The following is a 22,779-nucleotide window of genomic DNA, read 5'->3' as shown; positions in this document are numbered from 1 at the left end:
CCTGGGATCGACACTGCTACAACAACAACAACGTTCTACGGGTGACACACAGCTGAGATAACACCGTCTCCCCTGCACTGGCCTAGGAGGTGGCCATAGGGTTCCAGTTTCCATGTGAGCCAGTGGCGACCATTCTGACAGAGCTACTCTGCGCAGAGAACGCTGCTACTTACCGCGGATGGTCACTGTGATTTCAGCCCCACGGCCGTATTTACCAAAGTCACATCTGTAGCGCCCAGAATCATTCATCGTGGCTTTTGTCCAGACGAGGGACGCCTGGCCCGCTGAGACGTCGAGAGCTGTCGTGACTGAGCCGCTTTCATTCTTCATCTCTTTCTCACCGTCGTCAGTTCCATGTTTATACCACCTGAGTTTCAGTGCGGAGCAGGGGCTCTCGGGAGCCCTGAATCTGCATGTTATGGTGAGCTGCTTCCCCTCCTCTGCATTGACTGTGGGAGGGGTTTGATTCACCAGCAGGGCAAGAGCTGCAGAGAGAGAGGGAGAAACATGAGGCACTTCACCTTGGTGCAGAAACATGTTAATCAGCTGCAATATTTTTTTTAAAAGTCAGCTTCTCATTCCAACATTTTCATGCCCATTTGTAAAGCTTAGCCATAGAACTATCCCCTGCAGGTGTAAAGAAGTTAACTGATGCTCTTCTTTTGTGTCCATAACAAGATTCTGTTTCTCAGAGACAACTCTGGCTATTGACAAAAAGCAAGAAAGTTACAGCTGCCTAAACATTTTCTTCAAACCTCTCTTTATATAAAGCCCTTCAGTACAAGTCTCAGGCAGGGCTCTGCCAAATTGGAGACAAAATACCATACGCATTCTGTATGGCCTGCAAAAGTTTTCTGGCCATTAGCAGGGATGACGCTTCCTCTTCTGAGTGGCACAATGAGTAAGTCTGACCTCTTTGCTGTCTTGTGTTCTAGTTCCACTGGAGATTTCATTTTTCCCTGCGGAAAGTATATCTGAACTTTCAGAGTCATATGTGCTTTAAAGAGAACAATAGGGATTTAATGTGTGGCAGCCACCAAATTAGAACCACAGAGAGCCACACTTGGCATGGTTAGTATTAATAGGGTAGTATTAATGTGGCTGAAGCTAATTTTCACTTTTCAGCATCATGGACCATTCCAGAGCATCAGAGACTAAAGTTGATGGTTTGGCTTCAACCCCGCAAGCAAAAACTCTGTTTAGGTGCATTAGAATCTTTGGGAAAGATGAATGTGGATGAAATGGAAACACATTTCTCTCTCCTCCCCACCTGACAAGAAAATGATCTTAGCTGGGCAGAGTCTTTAGTCTGAAATGGAGTCTAATTGCAGAAAGAGTCCACACAATTAACGGAGAAGGGCAACATACAATTAACCTCTGGAACCTACCGAGTCAGGATATAATTCAAAGGATTCACAAAGGACTAGATCAGTGGAGCAACAGTAAATCCCATTTTGGCCCTTGGGACATTTTGTTTACTGTTGCTCATAATTTTGCTGGTTTCCATCTGCATCGTTTTTTTTCTTCCCGGGGGTCAAGCACCTAAAGCACGGCCATACGACATGAGGTGGGTGCCTATTGACTGCGAGAGCTGGGCGCTCCCTCTCCATTCAAAGCGCTGCTACGGTTCAATCGGTACATCCTGCAATTTCTAGGTACGCAAGCGCAATTAGCAAAACTTCCCTATCCCAAGAAACCATCTTGCCTAGGACAGTCTTGCAGCCCACTGAGATGAAGAGGCCACTCATGCAGCCCACTCACTAGCCCAGGTTGCCCTACTTCAAAGTAGGAATAAGATCCTCCGGAAAAGGGCGCTTTTTCCAGAGGATCGGGGCCAATGTAGACACTCTTTTCCGGCTTTTCTAAAAGCCGGAAAAAAGCGGCGGACATTTTTATTTAAATGCCGCGGGGGATATTTAAATCCCCCGCGGATTTCCCTATTACGATCTCTGAAATTAACATGCCCCTTTCGGGAAAGGGGCCAATGTAGACGTAGCCATGCACTACAATATCAGCTAGCATGGCAGTTATACCGCTAGGGGGATATTATTAGAGCCACCCGTTCTAAATCTTCAGGCTGAAATCTGCTCTCTAGCAGGAGCCAGGAAAACATTTCTCTCCATGATTTAGTATTTCAGATAGAGCAGGTGTGTGGGGGGAGGGTTATGCCTGCTCTAAAGAGTCTGGCATTGCACACGGACCTCTGATCACTCTTAGTACAGCATTTCCTGCGTCAGAGAGCTTCCATAGGGAATGTTGAGGTTCCACTGTCTGAAACTTGAGAAACGTATATGAATGACCATTACCCAGCCTACAGCTGTCCAGGGCCCCTCCTGCAGTGGATACTAAACTAATACGATGACGCTCTCGGTTGCAAATTTGGAAACTAAGGGGGATCCCTTAACCCCACTAATATCACTGGGAGTGTTGCTATTGACCAGCACAGGCCAGCATTCCAATCCGGATCTTCATCACTGCTCCTCCGAGAAACACTCTCCAGCATAACACTGAGCAGACCTGCCCTGTCCTAGTCACTGATCCTGAGTCTTTGGAAGGGTTGGATCAGCTCAGGCCAGAAATCCTTGCACTTGATCTGAGCCTGTTCTTCCATAGATGCCCTTCCCACCTTTCCTGCCATCCAGCAAAATCCACGGTGAGTTCTTTTCAATCTGACTGGCTCTACTGGGGACTTGGGATCAGCTGCTGACACAGGCTTCCTCTGGAGCAGAGGCGTACGACGTGTTCTGAAAATATCTGCAGACCGGGGTCTTGCAGAGACCATCAGAGTAGCTCATTCCCCGGGGTTGGATGGGGTTCAGGAGAAGGAAAAAGGCTTGGGAAGGGCACAACCATCCTTAAAGGAACGTGGGGAACTGGGGAAAGGAGAGATGAGGAGGAAAAAGCGACAGAAGACAGGTGTGGGTGAATGGGGTGTGTGCGGATCCACATGGGAGGAGGGGCTTAGAAGGGGGCGTGTAACCGAACCCATCCCAAGAGACTAGCAAAGAGCTGAGTGTTGGAGAGAGGGAAGAAGGAAGAGGAGTAAACCTGTGATATTTCAACACAGAAAAGGAAAACCTCCAGCTGGCCCACGCCAGCTGACTTGGACTCTTGGCTCAGGGTGACGGGCTGGTTCATTGCTGTGTCTGTCCGGGCTCAGGCTGGAGCCCAGGCCCTAGGTCCCGAGAAATGGGAGGGCACCGAGGAGAAACAATAAGCCACACAGACTGAAGGCAACCTCCTAAGGGTTCAGATCGGTTTGGAGGATAATCAGCTAAACATCCAGAATGTGAAAGAACAGGCCAAATCTTTCAAGCGTTGTCCATCCCATCTCATGCCCTCTCTAAAGGAGACGCAAGCTACCAGAGCATTGCCTAGGGTTATGGAGACGCTCTTAGAGAAATGTGTGGATTCCTATGGAATCCATTTGGATGTGGGTGAGAGGGAAACTCGAGCTCAACATTGTTACTGAGGAGCACTAGTGCATGAGCGGGTGAATGGCAGGGGACAAACTAAAATTGGCCGACATTGAAACATGCTCAAGGAGCGTTACTGAGTCTTCCGGGAGCAGGGGATGGGGTCTCTGGGGCTTTGCCCACTAACAGGGGCTGTAGTAGACGGGAAGTGACAAAGGAACCAAGATTCGAACCAAGATCCCTCTGTTTTTAGAGTGACAGACACTTTGTCCTCAGACCAATGTGTCAGGAAACACACTTGAATTCACATCTGCAAACAAGTCTTCTCACTTCTGTTCATGCATTAAAACGGCCACCCGCCGGCATTTCCAGCTGTGACTCTGACCTGCCACAGCTGCCACGTGTGGGGTTTTTTCAGCTGTCAATCTACGCTCCAGGGTGAGGCCTGACCCTTCTCACACATGGCTATTGGCTGGGGTCTGATTCGCCGTCAGCCTAGTACCGTCTGCAGGAGAGTCGCAGTGGCCAAGGCTGGCGCGGCTGGGGACGTGTTACGATGAATGTCTCCCCCTCCAGTGTTCCGGCCTGGCCACGCCCCAGCCCCTGGTTCCCACAGTTCCCAGTGCGGCGTCCCTTAGCTCCACTCACAGCTGTGAGCTGCCCGGCAGGGTTCTCTGTGTCTGGCCAGGGACCAGCAAACCCCCATGTGCACTCTGACTGCCCCTGCAACGTGCATCCTTCGCTCAACAGCTCCACACATGGGTGGCCCATGAGCCCCCTTTGGGGAGGCTCCCCCACAGCCCCGCCCCTTATGCCAAAGGCTCCTCCCCCGGCCATTGCAGCCCTGAGTGTTCCCCCTTCTCTCCCCATGGCCAGAGCCGCCCTGGCTGCCCAGCCAGACTCAGCACTCGGCAGCCCCATTGGCATCCTACTGGTCGCCCCCCACACCAGTCTGCTGGCCTCTGGCTGGCGCAGAGCTGAGCTCCCACCAGCTTCGGCACCAGCCCAGGGGCAGGCCAGGGAGTGGCTTAGCCCCCCCCATTGATTTAGACCCGCTGCCCAGGAAGCAGCTCCAGGCTCCTCCCACCCCCAAACGGAACATGAACTGGCTGAATTCCAGAGCCCAGGGGCACACGCAGGCTTTGACTGTGCCAGTGGGTGTGCGGGCAGCATGGACAAGCACACGGCTAGAGAGCAGCCTGCGACCAAGTGAAACATTTGGTTGGAAAAGACCTAAATGGGCCCAGTGTCCCCGTGTGCCAGTGCTAAGGAGGGACGATCGTGCCAGGAGCTTAGTGCTTCTGGGAGGCATTGAGCATCCTCAGCTCCCTCTGACGGTGGAACTGGAGGCTCAGTGCACCTCTCGGGGACCGGGAGCCCCTGTGCTCTCTCGCCCGCATTGCCCCGCCCTCGCAGGGCAGGGGGGAGGTTCTAGCTCTTACTCTGGATGGTCACGTGGGTCCCTGCTCCAGTCCCAGAGAGATTCCTCGCTGTGCTCCCCACCTCGCACACGTAGCGCCCTGTGTCAGACGACTTCACGTTCTTCAGAGTGAGCGAGGCAAGGCCACTTTCCAAACGCAGAGCTGTGAGCACATCGCTCCCATTCACCAGCTCCTTCTGCGGCCCCTCGGCCTGGTACCATCGCACATACATGGTGCTGAGACTAGTGACGGTCTGGAACGTACAGTGCATGGTGAGCTCTGAGCCTTCTACAGCACAGACACTGCCCGGGGTTTGAGTCACCGTCAGGTCGGTCATTTCTGCAGAAAGAGAATCACAGAGGAAGGCGCCTTCATTGGGAAATCCGTCAACGGGGGCAGATGTATCCAATGGATCTCTCCAATCCTGCCACTAGCGCCCTTTGCAAACCTGCCTGGTGTAATCTCCCCGGCTTGCTAAGGGTATAAACTGATCTTCTGTCACGTGCTCCCATACAGAGCAGTATCACGCATGTCGACACTGTTCTGCTGCGTGTAGTTCAGGGGTGGGGAACCGTAGGCCCAGGGGCCAGATGCCGTCCCCGACTTGCCTGGATCCAGCCCTCAGGGCTCCTCCCCCCAGCATTGGGGAGCCTGCACTGGCACTCCAGCCCCTGCTGCCTCTCACATCCCTGATTTTTTCAGACTCAGCAATCCCCAACCACAAAAAGGTTCCCCCAGCTATACCCCTCCGGTAACTCCAGATGCTTCACTCTACAGAAATCCCCTCTGACAAGGACTTTGTACCTCAACCGTGGGTACCAGGAGTTAAAGTTCCCCACATCCTTCCCTGTTGGGCCTACTCTAGCCTCTGGAGGGCACTAGAAAATGGCCTGATCCCTCAAACTGCTGACAGGCCACTGGGGTATCAGCCATGGGCTTTAGGCTTTGCCAGGCAAGGGTGGAGTGTCGGGAGAGCAGGGTGGCGGATGCCGTGGGCACTGGGACGCAGCTTGCTTTTCTCCCCGGTCCCCTGAAGATAAGGGAGTGAGGGGAAAGTCCTTGGATTCCGTGATTCACACCTCTTCCCCCTCCCTTCACTGGCCAGGAGTGAGAGGCAGGCCCAGAATCCAAGTACTTTCCACTCGCTCCCTTACTGTCAGGGGAACGGCAAGGAAAAGCAAACCGAGTTATATCAACTGCCCCCTTCTCCACATCCTCATCTGTCCCTGACACCACGTCCTAACGACACCTAGGAGCCTAAACCAGCCAATGGGAGCTGCAGGGGTGGTGCTTGTGGGTGCAGGCGGCGTGTGGAGACACCCTCTCCCCCTCCCCCAAAGGGCGCACAGACACCAGCAGCCTGCCTCTTCCTGAGCGCCTGATGGACTAACTACCAGACGGGAGATGCCTGTGTGAGCCCCTCCCAGATACAGCCAGCCCTTTGCACCCCCTCCTGCACCAACCCCCATGCCACGGGTCAGAACCCCCTCCTGCACCCAAACCCCATGCCACGGGACAGAACCCCCTCCTGAACCCAACCCTCATGTACCCAACCCCCATGCCATGGATCAGAACTCCCTCCTACACCCAACCCCCATGCCACGGGACAGAACCCCCTCCTACACCCAACCCCCATGCCACGGGACAGAACCCCCTCCTACACCCAACCCCCATGCCACGGGACAGAACCCCCTCCTACACCCAACCCCCATGCCATGGGACAGAACCCCCTCCTACACCCAACCCCCATGTACCCAACCCCCATGCCACGGGTCAGAACCCCCTCCTGCAGCCAACCCCCATGCCACGGGTCAGAACCCCCTCCTGCAGCCAACCCCCATGCCACGGGTCAGAACCCCCTCCTGCACCCAACCCCCATGCCACGGGTCAGAACCCCCTCCTGCAGCCAACCCCATGTACCCAACCCCCATGCCACAGGTCAGAACCCCCTCCTGCACCCAACCCCCATGCCACGGGTCAGAACCCCCTCCTGCACCCAACCCCCATGCCACGGGTCAGAACCCCCTTCTGCACCCAACCCCCATGTACCCAACCCCCATGCAAGGGTCAGAACCCCCTACTGCACCCAACCCCCAGGTACCCAACCCCCATGCCACAGGTCAGAACCCCCTCCTACACCCAACCCCCATGCCATGGGTCAGAACCCCCTCCTGCACCCAACCCCCATGCCATGGATCAGAACCCCCTCCTACACCCAACCCCCATGCCACGGGTCAGAACCCCCTCCTGCACCCAACCCCCATGCCACGGGTCAGAACCCCCTCCTACAGCCAACCCCCATGCCACGGGTCAGAACCCCCTCCTGCACCCAACCCCCATGTACCCAACCCCCATGCAAGGGTCAGAACCCCCTACTGCACCCAACCCCAATGCCATGGATCAGAACCCCCTACTGCACCCAACCCCCATGCCAGGGGTCAGAACCCCCTCCTGCACCCTTCCTCCTGCTCCCAGCTACATCCCAGACCCTGCACTTCTTCCATTAATACAGCAGAAATGTCTGGCCTGGGATGATTTACCAAAGTTCGTGGAGTGGTGCCCCTGCTGTAAGGCCTTAGCCAGTTGGAAACCTGCCCTCACATCCCAACTTAAAGCAGTTTCTTGACTAGATAGAGCTTGACCCTGGATTCCTTGTGCAGCCAAAACTCCCACAGAAATCCCTGGGATGCAGAACTGGGACCATTTTGCATATCACAGAATTTACCTCCATTCTCTGGAACCAGGCCAGTGTCCTGAGCTCCCCTGAAAGGGTTTGTAGACCAGGCAGGGAAATGCGGGTACTTACCATCAATGGTCACTTGGGTTCCACTCCCAGGTAATAGCTCATTTAGGGTACTGGTTCCAATCACACATACGTAGGTTCCAGAATCAGAGACATCGGCTTTCTTCACAGTGAGGTAAACAGTCATATATACTTCATCTGCCAGTGTGATTCGATTTGTTCCATTGGAATTGGGCAGCTTTTCAGTTACATTGTTTCTGGTTTTATGCCATTCACCAAACCACTTCTTTTGATTGCTTATGTTGAGTGCACACCTGATGGTGAACTCTGACCCTTCCACTGCACGGATATACGGGGGTGTCTGATTCACCACAGCGACAGCCATGGAGCTTCGACTGGCTCCTGCAACACAAAGTTCAGAGTCACTGTTGGAAATTATTGCAAGAGGAAGAAGGATGAAATCAGGCAGAATGGTTTGCCAATGAGCCGCTGCCAAAGGTTTCCGTGTCAGACTCCTAGACCCCGAGGGCTGACAGAGACCTCAGCAGGTCATCGAGTCCAGCCCCCGGCGCGGGGCGCTCAGGAAGGGGCAGGCTGCTGGTGGCTGTGTGCCCTTTGGGGGAGGGGGCGAGCGCGTCTCCATGTGCTGCCTGCACCCGCAAGCAAGCGTTTCTGAAAGGAAACCAAGTGCACGCGCATGAACTCTGCTGAATGTCCTGACATGAGCAGTGAGTGGGGAGGGCTCAGACTGGCCAACTGGAACAGGCCTGCCCTAGGGACACCGTCAGCCAGCCTGCCACCCTGGCTCCAGCCAGCCACACCAGCTGCACTCGGGCCACGTCTACACTATGAGATCAGGTGGAATTTATTACGGTCTACGTTTTAGCAGCCGATTCTGTGAAGTCGAAGGTGCACGTCCCCGCTCTCTGCAGGAATCGGACATAGCCCTGGCTGGGTTGATTTAGTTGGGATTGGTCCTGCCTAGAGCAGGGGTCTGGACTTGATACCTTCTGAGGGCTCTTCCAGCTCTATGGTTCTATGATTCTATGCAGTTATTGTAATGAATTCATTGTAGGTTTGGTGCGTTAAAGTTGGTTTTCCCTAAGCCACAATACTAATAATTTTTCAAATGTTCATTTAGAAAATTGTCAAATTCACTAAGATATTTAAAAAAAACAAATAGTCTGGTAGCACTTTAAAGACTAACAAAACATGTCGATGGGATCATGAACTTTTGTGGGCACAGCCCACGTCTTCAGATGACGTGTGCCCACGAAAGCTCATGATCCCATCAACATGTTTTGTTAGTAAAGTGCTACCAGAGCATTTGTTGTTTGTTGAGTAAGGACCCAATTTGCTGATGAAGTGAAGGATGCCAAGTACTATTCCATAATAGTCGATTCAACACCAGATGTGAGTCATGTAGACCAATTAACATTAATTTTAAGATATGTGACTGGCAATGGTGAAGGTGTAGAGAGATTTCTTTGCTTTGTCCCACCAAAATCCCACACGTCTGAATGTCTAGAGACAATGGTTTTGGAAATCATTGAAAATTTAGGTTTGGACATCAAAAACTGTTGTGCACAGAGCTTTGATAATTCTGCAAATATGTCAGGAAAATATTCAGGACTACAGGCAAGACTGAACCATGCAAATCCCTCTGCTTTATTTATACTGTGAATAAATTTAAGCCATTCCTTAAATTTTATCTGCAATGCTGCAGCCACATCTTGCGAGGGAGCTACACCTTTTTTTAATTTGTTCAAAGCACTCATGCCTTTTTTTCGGTTTCCACACTTTGGTGGAGTATGCCACAATCACTCTTGGAGCAGGCAAATGGAAAACATTTGACAGAAAAGAATTTGTGACACCAGGTGGTCTGCTTGTGCAGATGCATTTTTAACTTTGAAAATGAGCTATGATATTATAAAGAGAACTTTATTAGACATAGCCACATCAAATTCTAAAAAAACACATGCAAAAACTGAAGCAAAATCCTTTGCAGAAAAGTTTGAAAAGTATGATATTGCTATTTTTACTATAGCAGCAAATCAATGTAAAAAGTTGCTACCAATTTATTGAATGTTACACAATTGTTAGCCTCAGTTACAAGTTTTGTCATGAAAGTTTAGAATGACTATAGGTTGGTGGAAGTAGAGGCATAAACATTAACAGAAAATATAGGTTAATCTGCTATACCTGATGAGAAGCATAAAAAATACAGAAAGCTATTTTTTGATGAAACTGGAAACAATGAAGTCACTTAGAAAGGGAAAGAGATCATTGTTGTGACCGTCAATGTTATTTGTGACACAATAATAGTGCAACTGCAGAGTAGAGGTGAATCTCTAAAGAAAACTGATTATTTATTTTGCATGTATGGATGAAGATGCTAAAAGCCACTACAATGAGAAAATAAGCAAATTCTACCAAGAGGAGGACATAGACACAAAACTTTTTGAAGATGTAGTGAAACATTTCATTCATTTTATAGCAAACTGTGAGGTCTGTGCTTCAAGATCACCAGTCATTTCTATAGACTTGTACGTGGAAGTTTGCAGGCAACCCTTCCAAATGTAGAAACCATTCTGAAAATATTTTGAACAATACTTGTCACAAATGCTTGTAGCGAATGTTCTTTTTCTGTACTGCAACTAGTTAAAATTATTTGTGAAATACGAGTCAGAAACATTTGACAAGTTCAGCAATATTGACAGGTGAAAGTGCCTTTAGAGAATATTACTTACAATGACCTAATAGATGATTTTGTAAAGAAAAAGTGTAGAAAGACAGCTATCTGAATAAATATACTTTTTAAATTGAATAAGTTTTATAAGAGGAAGTTAACATTTATGTTTTCATTCATGCGTCTCTATACATTTTATTTTCATACATTTTTTCACATTAGCTTAATGCAAATACAAACTTTCATCTAGATCAGAAGTTCTCAAGCTGTGCTCTGACAACTGCATTCAGGTGGATTGAGGAAAGTTTACTATAATTATTATTTTTTTTTTTTGTAAAGCACTATTATCCAAAGCACTTTACAATAAAACTTAAAAAAAATGAGTGGTCCTGTAGCACTTCAGTATGTTGTACCCATGAAAACTTGTGATACTAATATCCAGGGCTTGACAAATTCTGGAAAACCCTACTTGCCAGGCAAAAAAGGGACTCGCCACCCTCCCCCCCCAAAAAGTGTTTTTTTAATGGCATAAATTCCTAACAAGAATAAGAACAGTAATTACTAATATATTATTAACAAATATCTTATAAACCTCTGCCTTTTCCCTCTGCTGCCATGTCTCCTCCCCTTGCTCCATCAGCTCCCCTGGTGACTGCTGCCCCCCAACCCCTCACCCTCCTCTGCTGTCCTGACTCCTGCCCTTCTCACTGCCCTCAGCCTTCCTGAGACCTGCCCCCCTCCACCAGCCCTTCTATCCCCCCTGTGCCCACTCCTCCAGTAGCCCCACTCTGATCATGTGACCTACCCCGCCTCATCCCCTCTCCTAACACCTCCCTCTACACACCTGCCCTGCCTCTCTCCTCTGGTGCTGGTCCCTCCCCTGCAGGTGTCTGCCCTTCTGCTTCACCCCCAGAATCCCCAGGCACCTGCACCCTCCTGGTGCCTCCCCCTTCCTTCACTGCCCCTCCCCCTTTGCACTCTTTTTCCCTGATACCAACCCCCTCACCACCCTGGGTATGTCTACACTACCCCGCTAGTTTGAACGAGGCGTACAGATAGTTCCACGAGGCGTACAGATAGTTCGGAATGGCTACCTTGTTTCAACTATCTAGCCCGTGCCGCGTGTAGTCGCGCGGCACGGGGTTCACACTAGCCGGCTTTTAAAAATGGCGGCGCCGGCTTTATGCTAATGAAGCCCGGGAAATTCAAATCCCGGGCTTCATTAGCAAGTTCGGTATGCATACATTACCCCGCTAGTTCGAACTAGGGGGGTAGTGTAGACATACCCCCTCTGCCCCCATTCTCCTCATGCCCCTGTGCCCTCACACATGCCTTGCTCCATCCCTGCCGTCCTCATGCCCACCCCTTCTTTCAAGCCTTCTCCCAGCACCTCCCCCCTCTAGCTCCCAGTGCCCTTCCCCTCTCCCCTCCAAGCATCACCCTGTCCCCCCTCCCACTGACACCTCCCCCCTGCCCTTTTCCTCATTGTCTGCACTTGGCCCCCCTGGCATTTGTCTCTTCTGCACCCCTGTCCCTGGGTGCCTTCCCCTTTCTTCTTCTTCTTCTTCTTCTTCTTCTCCTGACCTCCTCCCCTCTCCTCCCCTCCCCTCAGCACAAACCTCTTCCCCATATTTTTCCCCTCCTCTAGCCCAGCCACTTCCCCTCCCCCTTCCCCTCCCCCTTCCCTAGGGCCAGCTCTAGGTTTTTTACTGCCCCAAGCAAAACATTTTTTGGCCGCCCCCTTTTTTTGTCTTTTACACCTTTGCATTTTGCAATGGGGTTTGTTTGTTTTAGTTTTTGTCCCGGCATTTTACCTCTATAAACAGCAAATAGCATTTTCATTTGTTTTTTTCCAGAAAGGCAAAGGTGCTTCAAGTGAACTCCCCCTTTCGCTCTGCTGGGTCACAGCAGCCTTTTCCCTGCCCTGCCCAGCCCCTCCCTATGGACAAGCACCCCTCACTCCCGACCCACAGGGGAGCAGGGTGCAGGGTCAGCACAGAGCCAGAGGGGTGGAGGGAGCAGTGGGGGGGGGGCGCGGGGAATGGGAGGCACAGAGTCAGAGGGACGCAGGGATCGGAGGGAGCAGGATGCGGTGGAGACGCGGGGAACGGGACGTGGGGAACGGGAGGGGCAGAGGGATTGGGGTCTAGGGGCAGTGCAGGGAACGGGCAGCATTGAGCTGGGGGGAGGGATAGGAGCAGGGTGCAGGGGTGCAAGGGCGGCGCAGAGCCAGAGAGTCACAGGGAAGAGGGAGAGCAGAGGGTCCGGGGTGCAGAGGGTCCGGGGTGCAGGGGAGCAGGGGAATGGGCGGTGCGGAGACAAAGGGGCATGGAGTGGGCACAGGGAGCCAGGTGGTTGACAGGGAGTGGTCTCTCGCCGGCGAGGGGGCTGTGGCAGGACGGGAGCCGGTGGGGCGAGGTATGGCTCGGCTGCACCACAGCCAGCTCCCGGGGACACACGGCCACAGCTGAGCTGCCGCGGCCATTTAAAATGGGCGGGGCCATGTCACGCCAGCGTCCCGCCTTCTCCCGGCGCTGAGAATCACCACACTCTCCCCTCCCCGGCGGCGCTCTGCTCCTCCGCCGGCTGGCGGATCGGATGGAGCCGCGCCGCCTGTAGTACGGGCTTCGGCCAGCCCGCCCCTGCACTTGCCAGCTGGTAAAATCTACTCGCCATGGGTGAGCAGGCAAATGTATTTGCTGAGCCCTGCTAGTATCTATCTATATATTATTGTGGCAGCCTGAGGGCAGGGGGCTACAGAAGCCTGGGAGGAGGCAGATACACAGGGATTTGGGGCTGTGGGTTTATGTTCCCTGAGGAGGCTTCCAGAGACTGCGACCCAGCCACTGGTACTCCTGTAGCTCATCTGAAGTCAGCCTGGAGGGAAGGCTGATTAGAACTAAAGATACTAAGGACTAGTCGATTCCCCCCTCCCTTGCTGTCATACAGAGCTGACCTGAGCTCCATGCGGCGCTGCCCCTTTGAAATGCCGCCGCAGCATTTCAATACGGCAGTGCTGCGTGGAGCCAAGGGTCAGCTGGGGACTCCAACTGACCCCGGGCTCCCTGCAGTATTTCCATGGAACCCGGAGTGAGCTGGGGACTCCCCAGCTGCTCCTGCACTCCAGTGCGGCATTTCAAAGTGCACAGAGCCCGGGGTCACCTGGGGGGTCCCCAGCTGATCCTGGGTTCCAGCGCAGTATTTCAAAGCAGCAGTGCAGCATGGAGCCCAGACTCAGAGGGGGGACTCTGAGTCCCCCACTGACCCCAGGCTCCATAAGGGCGCTTCTGCTTTGAAATGCACAAGACCCCCATCTGGGGACTCTTGTACATTTCAAAGCAGGCACATCCGCATGCAGCCCGGAGTCAGGGGGACTTCCCGCTGGCCCCGAACTGCACACAGTTCCTCATTCTTCCTTTGAAATGTACAAGAGCCCCAGCAGAAATGCCCATTGACTAGTTGAATAGGCAATTCCATTGACTACTTGACTAGTAAATTACTTGTTAGTTAACATCCTTAATTAGAACACCTGCTGCCAGTTAAGGCTCATAGGCACACCATAAAAACCTTCCCTCAGACAAGGCAGGGAAGGAGAAAAGGGACGGACCAGAGGAGAGGAGAGGCTGAGCGGAAGACAAACTCGGAAGGCAGCAAACTAACCAGGCCTGTTCCAAGACACTAGAGAGGAGATACCCAGGGAGTGGTTGGGGAAGTGATCCAGGGAGGAGCCGCTATTCAGTGGGACAAGGGACAAGCCTCACAGCCCCTTTTGGGGCTACCCCATAGGGCCCTAGGCTGGAACCCAGAGCAAGTGGGTGGGACTCGGTTCCCCCAGCCCTCCTCCTGGCTGGTGAGCTTCCAGCAAGGAAAAGACAGACCCTTGGACTATCGGAGGGACTGACCTCCAGACCCCTGACTGGCCGATGATGAAAAGGGCTCCTGAAGAGGGGGTAGCCTGGCCTTCTGGGCAGTGGTAGGGACACTGAGCCTCAGAGGCGCATGCAAAGATCCGCCAGGAAGCGCAGGACCCAGTAGGCTTATCCCAGACTTGCCACCATATATATTCATCTCTGGGTGCATCTATACTGCAGGGCAAAAGTCAAATTAAGCTACGTCAATTTCACAGCTGAAGTCAAAATAGCTTAATTCAGCTTTTGGCGCTGTCCACGCAGCAGGAAGTTGAAGGAAGAACACTGCTCCTTCAACTTCCCTTACTCCTCGTGAAATGAGGGCTACAGGAGTCAGAGTAAGAAGTCTTCCAGCTCGACATTGTTTTGAATTAATGTGCTGTCTAGACGTGCACTATGTTATTTTGAAATGTCTGTTATTCTGAAATAATTCTGCTGTATAGACATACCCTAAGGTGCTACAGGACCACTCATTTTTTAAGTTTTTTCTAAGTTACAGGCTAACATGGCTACTGCTCTGGCACTTTACAATAGTTAGCTAGTGGTTCAAACAATATTTGGAAAGTTCATTAAGTGGCCCACCGAGACCCTCAGCAATTTTAAGTGGCCTGTGAAAATTAAGTTAGACTACACAAACCACCTTCTTTATTTCCATTTACTTCTTATTTCTTATGTATGTGAGGAGGATGAAGAAAAAAGACGGAAACATGGCAGGGGTAGGAAGAAAGAATGTTCTTTTCCTTGACTAGGTCTCCAGCGAGGCCCAAAAATGAAGCTGAGCACAGAACCCTCTAACTCTAAATCCGCCACTGCCCCCATCACAGAGAGTTTGGGAATCGGAGGAAATCCTATTGAATGGGGACTGCACAAAAAGACTTATTCAGAACCCAGATAGTTTCCCTCAGAAGAGGAACATTCAGACACCACCTGTCCCAGGGTACCCAATACTGCACAAGGCAGAAATACGCAGATAAGCGAAGGCCCCATTTTGCAGAATAAACCTCATTCCACAGTAATTAACCTTTGACCTGCTTTGTCTCTTAAAACAGATTTGTCAGCTGAAAATGCATTATGGACTCTGCAATTTTAGATGGCATTCAGATGTTTCTAGAATATTTCTTGTATCAGATTGTATCATATGTCCTGCCCAACAAAGCAATAGCAAAAACCCAGTTCCCAGTGTTCCAGCTGCTTGGATTTAAAGAGACATGGTCACCTTCAAATCTGGTCAATGGGCAACTGATACAATTAAAATATTTTTGGAAATTACCGTCTAAGTCCCATTCCCCTCCACCACCATCCCACCCCCCCCCCCCCCACCACCATCCCACTTCCGATCAGTTCTGGGGGTTATAGTCACATTAGCTTACTTTTAAAAAATGGTCTCTTGCTTATTCTGAGTGAAAGAGTCATGCAAATCACAAGGCCGTGATCCTGAAATCACGTCATACACACAGACCCTTGGGCCTATGCAAATTTGAAACTGATCTACCCAAGCAAGGGAAACCGCGATACTGACTGTGCACAACTTGTTTCAATGCATCGACGCCACCAACTTTAAAAACAAAGACAACGAAACATTTTTTCTCTCTTTGTTCTTCTTTCTCTTTTGTTCTCTTCAGCATCTGAGGAAGTGAGTTCTAGCTTCCAAAGCATATACTGTAATAACCCCAGTATATAGTTAGACTTTAAAGTGCCACCGGACTCCTTGTTGGTTTTGCTGCAACAGACTCTGAGAACTATACGTGTTTATCTCTAATCTCGCTCATTTACATCACTGGTGACGCACTACAGACAATCCAACAGCTCTCATACAAAGACATGCACTTTTTTTCTTCTTGGTGGAGTCCTAAATGGACCAAGAAATTGGGGACCTTGGGGCGGCTCAAGAGTCTAATTCTGCACTCTGTGTAAACAAAGGCAAAAGCCCCGAAGCCAAACAAACCAGGAGCCTTATTGGCTCCGACCATTCACTCTGCCGGTCCCCCTGTGCTATTGGGGTCACCCACTTACAGAGCTGCTGTGTCCTGGGAGAAAGGGTTTTGTTGTTGGGTTTCTTCCAGAAGCGTTTCCAGTGCCAGCCAGGGAGACTCCTCACCCTCACCCAGCCATGAAAACACATCGCGCAAAGGGGAAACTCACCCATACACGGACAAAGGAGACAGAGCAGAGGCAGCAAGATGTTTGCCAGCTGGAAGCTCATGTTGGCTTGTCTGATGCAGTCTTTCCTTGAGGCTAATTCTGCAGCAGCCACACAGTACACAGGGTCTTCTATGTGCCACAGGCTGGCTCTCAGGTTTCCTGTCTTTCTCTCTCTCTCTCTCTCTCTCTCCAAAAACGTTCACTTATTGAGCCTGGGTCGTCAGTGAAAACTTAAGAGCCCTCTGCTGCTGCTACTGTTGAAATCGCAGATCGAGAATGCTCTGCTCCCCCCTTTTCTCAAAGTTACTTCCCCTTTCCTCTCACACATTTCCTCTTGTGCTGGTTTCTTGCTGCCTCCTAGGATTTTCATAGATGGCTTTCTATTTACCATCAGGTTTTGTCTGCAGTTTCAAGCTTGGTCATGTACTGTCAGAGAGAGAGTCAAAACCAATCTGAGGAGAAGGCGGGAGCACAGGGGAAGGGAAGAGATGAGTGATGCTTGGCAGAGGGGATGAGCAGTAAGAGGAAAGAAAGGGCTGTGAGGATTTTGTTGGAAGATGGGATTTGGTGTCAGGCTGGATTGGAGCGAGAAAGTTGGATCAGAGTTGAAAGTAAATCCTTCAATTGGAACTGGAGAGACAGGAAATGGGTGGAGGCGTGTTGACCCTAACTGGAGTAGACAACCAGAGGGGAGGATTTCAGGCCACTGAGTTTGAGGTGTGGTAGGACATCCAGAGAGAGGACGAGAGGTTGAGGCGTGAGAACGTGAGGGAGGAGAGGTTGAATTGCAGTGCACAAGTAGCAGTGGAGGCTCGGGAACAGAGAGGGTCACACAAGGACTGAGGATTGTGAGAAAAGAGAAGGGGACTGTGGCCAGAGGTGGCAGAGAAAGGAGCAAGAGCAGGCACTGAAGGTGGTGCTGAGGGAAGGGGAGAGGGAGAAACGGGAAAGCACAGAAGAGCTGAAGACAGAGGAATAGCCAGTACCAAAGGGCACAGCTAGAGCGAAGGCAGTGAGAGAGAGAGGCCTTTGGATTTGACCAAGAGACGTTCACTGAACTCCCAGGAGCAGTTCCAGTGAGCGGGAAGGGCTGGAGCAGACTGTGGCCAGTCCAATAGCGCGGTGCAGAAGAGGCCAAGGCAGTGGGTGTGAGCGGCATGGTGAGGGAGCTGGGTAAAAGGAGAGGGAAGCGATGAGGCAATCCTTGGAGAGGGGACAGGGTCAAGTGAGGCTTTTCTGAGGGAACCGGTGACTGTTGTAAGGGGGTGGAAAGGTTTGGTACTAGGCACATCATCGAGAGGGTGAGGGAGAGGGAAGCCGTGAGAGAAGAAGCTCGTAAAGTCAGCGGGGAAGGAAAAAGGGCAATGGGCCAAGAGGAGGACTCAGGAAAAGATGGACAATCTCCTGGTTAAAGAAGCAAATGGAGGAATGGGAGGAACCGGAGGCAAGCTCAGGAGGATTGTAGAGAGACAAGGAAAGGTCCCACCAGAGACCCTCCATGTTCTCCTTGGGAAGCTGGTGACACCATGGTGGGAGAGAGCAGGGTGCAAGTGGCATGAAGGAAGAATCCCAAACTGAGCTAGAGCCTCCAGATTTAAAAGCAAGGAGGCTGCTGGCAGGGTGTTTTCCATGACAGGACCAGGACCCGCTCCCTTGGCACAAAATAACCCAGATGTGTGGCCCTTCCGGGCATGGGCCAAAGCCCCTCACGTTCCCCAGGCATGGGGGGGGGGAAGGAAAAGAGGGGCATGCGTGTGCTGTGTAACTTCTATCCCGTCCCGGGCAGGGGCTGGTCATTTCAGCTGGACTGTTTAGTGCCTGTCAAAAGTGACGAAGGATCAGCCGAGAGGCGCTGTCCGAGGATACTGAGAGAGTTGGCAAATCTCATTGCAGAGCCTTCGGCCATTTTCTTTGAAAACTCATGGAGATCGGGGAGGTCCCGTATAACCAGAAAAAAGCAAATTCAATGCCCGTGTTTAAAAAGGGGAAGAAGGTGAATCCAGGGAACTACAGACTTTATCTCAGTCCCTGGCAAAATCATAATAGAGATGTAGCCGTGTCCGCCTGGTCTGGCTGAAACAAAAAATAGGACTGTGCAGCACTTTGAAGACTAACAAGATGGTTTATTAGGTGATGAGCTTTCATGGGCCAGACCCACTTCCTCAGGGTATGTCTACACTAGAAAGTTAGTTCGAACTAACGGACGTTAGTTCGAACTAACTTTCCTATGCGCTACACTAGCGCTCCGCTAGTTCGAATTTGAATCGAACTAGCGGAGCGCTTAGTTCGAACTAGGTAAACCTCATTTTACGAGGACTAACGCCTAGTTCGAACTAGCTAGTTCGAACTAAGGGCTGTGTAGCCCTTTAGTTCGAACTAGTGGGAGGCTAGCCCTCCCCAGGTTTCCCTGGTGGCCACTCTGGCCAACACCAGGGAAACTCTATGCCCCCCTCCCGGCCCCGGACCCCTTAAAGGGGCACGGGCTGGCTACGGTGCCCGTGCCAGGTGCAAGCCTGCCAGCACCCAGCTAGCAGACCCTGCACCTGGCACGGCACAGAGCCACCCACCCGATGCCCCCCAGCCCACCCCCTCTTGCCGGGACCAGGCTGGCGGCTCCCAGGAGCTTGCCCTGGACCGCAAGAGGCGGGCACCTTCCTGGGCTAGTGCGGACATCGTGGACCTCGTCCACGATCTCCGCACTAGGCACAGGAAAGTGGCCGTCTAGGGCAGGAGAGCTGCCAGCCTGGCCACCCAGGACCAGGTGTGCATGAAAATCAAGGGGGTCCACTGAGACCCCCGACACTGAGCCCTGAGCTTACAATGGCCGTACTGGGTCAGACCAAAGGTCCATCTAGCCCAGTAGCCTGTCTGCCAACAGCGGCCAACCCTAGGGACCCTGGAGGGGATGGACCGAAGACAATGACCAAGCCATTTGTCTCGTGCCATCCCTCTCCAGCCTTCCACAAACTTTGGGCAGGGATACCACTCCTACCCTCTGGCTAATAGGACTCCATGGACCCAACCTCCATCACTTTATCTCACTTCCCTTTCAACTCTGTTCTAGTTCTAGCCTTCACAGCCTCCTGCAGCAAGGAGTTCCACAGGTTAACTATTTGCTTTGTCAACAACAACAACAACTTTCTCTTACTAGTTTCAAGCCTGCTACCCATTCCTTTCCTTTGGTGTCCTCTAGTCCTTCTTGATGGGAACTCAGGAAGAACTTTTCTGAATGCACCCTCTCCACCCAACCCCTGCTTTTAGAGACCTCTATCCTGTCCCCCCTCCGTCTCCTCTTTTCTAAGCTGAACAGTCCCAGTCTCTGTAGCCTCTCTTCATCTGGGACCTGTTCCCAACCCCTGATCATGTTAGTTGCCCTCCCCTCTCCCAGCCTTTCTCTTCCCCTCTCCCACCTCCTTTTCCCAGTCTCCCCCAGTTTTGTTCAATAAAGACAGAGTCAATGTTGGAAGAAACGTTATCTTTATTTTGTACATCAATAAGAAGGGGGGCTAGGGAAGGGCAAGTGGAAGGAGGTGAGGGAGGAATGGGGTACGAGCCCCCGATGGGGAGGACTGGGCTGGCTCTGCGGGCTTCTGGGGGTGGAAGCTCTCCTGCAGCCCCCCAATTACTCCCTCTCCCCAGATGGCAGCCTGCGGCAAGTGCAGCCGGGCTGATGGCCGAGTGGTGTGATGTGCCCAGTGTGGGCACTCAGGGCACTCCAAGCCAGAACTTCTTTGCAAGCGGGGCACCCCTTAGAACTGTGTGTCCGGGGTGGGGGTCGGGACCCTTTAAGCGCAGCCCTCGGCTAGCCTGAGACAGCATCTCCATGCTCTAAGTCCTCCTTTTATGCCCTGCCGGCACTGCTTCCGGCCATCATTAAGCCCTGTTCAGAGTCCACTCAATGTGGACTTACTAGTTCGAACTAGCAAAACGCTAGTTCGAACTAGTTTTTAGTTCTAGATGCGTTAGTTCGAACTAGCTTAGTTCGAATTAACTAATTCGAACTAAGTTAGTTCGAACTAGCGCTGTAGTGTAGACGTACCCTCTGATCAAATTGTGCAAGAAAATTGGCACGACCATAAATACCAAAGGATACAATCAGAATTCTAACCCACGAAAGCACATCACCTAATAAACCATCTTGTTAGTCTTTAAAGTGCTGCATAGTCCTGTATTTTGTTTCTGGAAAAATCATGGAGGGGATCCTCAAGGAATCCATTTTGAAACACTTGGAAGAGGGGAAAGTGATCAGGAACAATGAACATGGATTCACCAAGGGCAAGAAATGACTGACCAACCTGATCAGCTTCTATGACAAAGTAACTGGCTCTGTGGACATGGGGAAGTCAGTGGATGTGATGTACCTTGACTTTAGCAAAGCTTTTGATATGGTCTCCCACAATATTCTTGCCAGCCGGTGAAGGAAGTATGGATTCTAGCGGAGTGCCGCAAGGATCAGTTCTAGGGCCGGTTTTGTTCAACATCTTTATTAATGACCTGGATAAGGGGATGATTTGCACCCTCAGCAAGTCTGCAGATGACACTAAGGTAGGGGAAGAGATCAATACGTTGGAGGGTAGAGATAGAGTCCAGACTGACTTAAACAAATTGGAGGTTTAGGCCAAAAGAAATCTGATGAGGTTCAACAAGGACAAGGGCAGAGTCCTGCACTTGGGACAGAAGAATCCCAAACACTGTTACAGGCTGGGGACCGACTGGCTAAGTAGCAGTTTGGCAGAAAAGGACCCGGGTATTACAGTGGATGAGAAGCTGGATATGAGCCAACTGTGTGCCCTTGTAGCCAAGAAGACTAATGGCATACCGTATTTGGGCACATTAGTAGGAGCATGGCCAGTGGAATTAGAGAAGTGATTATTCCCTTCATTCGGCTTTGGTGAGGCCACACCTGGAGCACTGCATCCAGTTTTGGGTCCCCCACTATAGAAAGGATGTGGATGCAAACAAAGAGATTAGGGGGCTGGAGCACATGACCTATGAGGAGAGGCTGAGGGATCTGGGTTTGTTTAATCTGCAGAAGAGAAGGGGGAGGGGGGATTTGATAGCAGCCTGCAACTTCCTGAAGGGAGGTTCCAAAGAGGATGGAGAGAGGCTGTTATCAGTAGTGGCAGACAGCAGAACAAGGAGCAATGGTCTCATATTGCAGCGGGGAAGGTCTAAGTTGGATATTAGGAAAAACTATTTCACCAGGAGGTTGGGTAAGCGCTGGGATGGGTTACTTAGGGAGGTGGAATCTCCATCCCTAGAGGTGTTTAAGTCCCGTCTGGACAAAGCCCTGGCTGGGATGATTTAACTGGGCAGTGGCAGGAGCTGAGGCCGCATAGTGGTGGCAGGAGCTGGGGCCGGACCTGGCTTACACTTCTAGCTGCCCTCCCCCCCCCCACACCTCTGGTGTGTGGGGCAAGTGTCCTCAGAAGATGAAGTTCAGGGTGGCTGAAGATTTGCAAGACCCAGAGGATGCACCAGCAGGGTAGGTGGATGCTGAGGTGGGGCAAGGGGAGCAGGCGGCACGGCTCACGTGTGCAGGGAGGAGAGCCAGGACAGGAAAGTGAAGCAAGGGGCAGGTGAGGAGGGGCTGGGGGAGGAGATGAAAAGCCACCTTCTCCCTTGCAGCAGCTGGCAGTGGGCTGAGTCGGGAGTGACACTGAGAACCAAGCGGCATTGGACTGTCTCTTCCAGGCTGCCATGGCAACGCCCAAGGTGACAGGACGATGGCACAACAGGACCGTCCCTGTGCTAGGCCAGCAAGTCGCCTTGTGATGGGTCTTGGTCTCTCCTCGATGGCAGCATGGCTCTCTCCAGCCCATCACGTCAGGGCCTGACTAAGCTGGGCCTTCGGGCCCCAGTCACCAAGAAAGACAGGCCGAGCTGCGGGGGCCTGCGTCCGTGGGCACAAGCCCTACTTCCCTAGGAGGAGACTTGTGCTGAGTGCGTGGCTGCTCCTCAGACAGCCCTCCTGGCGCGCCACCAGCTGGGCTTGTTCCTGCCTCCCCAGCCTGGGCATGCTCGCCTGCTCTCTCTGTCCCTCACACACCCTCACCCAGGCCTATTTTTACATTTCCTGCCGTCTGCCACCTGAGGGAGATGCAAATCAATCTTCCCTCCAGCTGGCCAATCAAGAAATCCAGTCAGCTCCTCCTACCTGAGGAAGGAAATGCGAAAGCAAATGGGTGCCTCCTTTTCCTCCCTCCCCCCTCCCTGGCTGAACTGCCCTTGGTTTTAATGCCCGACTATTGAATTTGGAGGCTCCAAGGCATGAAAATGTTGGCCAGTCTCCTACCTTGCTTTTTAAGAGTGTGGGGTTACAACCAGCGTTTCCTGTAAGGTGTGTGCTTGTGCAACTGCTCAGGAGAGTTTCCAATGCTTCCCAGCTGATTAGCAGAGGGCCCACACCTAGGTTCTCTGTTTCTACTGGTAGTGCACATCTGCACATGCCTTTGTGCAC

At 51.8% G+C, this 22,779-nt stretch overlaps 1 protein-coding gene across 2 annotated transcripts in view; it reads right to left on the bottom strand.

Annotated features, from left to right (window-relative positions):
- The window catches only part of LOC142831090 (polymeric immunoglobulin receptor-like), a 29,014-nt gene extending 12,422 nt beyond the window's left edge, over window positions 1-16,592 (bottom strand). The window contains exons 1-4 of one of the 2 annotated variants that reach the window (XM_075940363.1): window positions 16,320-16,592; window positions 7,644-7,982; window positions 4,859-5,176; window positions 174-485 (exon numbers count right to left, since the gene is read on the bottom strand). In XM_075940363.1, coding sequence (XP_075796478.1) covers window positions 174-485; window positions 4,859-5,176; window positions 7,644-7,982; window positions 16,320-16,380 — 1,030 coding nt within the window. In that variant the 5' untranslated portion in view covers window positions 16,381-16,592. The remainder of the gene's footprint in view (window positions 1-173; window positions 486-4,858; window positions 5,177-7,643; window positions 7,983-16,319) is intronic. The other variant, XM_075940362.1, reaches the window with a different exon arrangement.
- Window positions 16,593-22,779: the final 6,187 nt, after the last annotated feature.

This window comes from Pelodiscus sinensis, chromosome 12, assembly GCF_049634645.1.
Source record: "Pelodiscus sinensis isolate JC-2024 chromosome 12, ASM4963464v1, whole genome shotgun sequence".
In the NCBI taxonomy this organism is placed as follows: Eukaryota; Metazoa; Chordata; order Testudines; family Trionychidae; genus Pelodiscus; species Pelodiscus sinensis.
The sequence above is the reverse complement of the archived record's forward strand: the minus strand, read 5'-3'. Positions and strand labels throughout refer to the sequence as shown.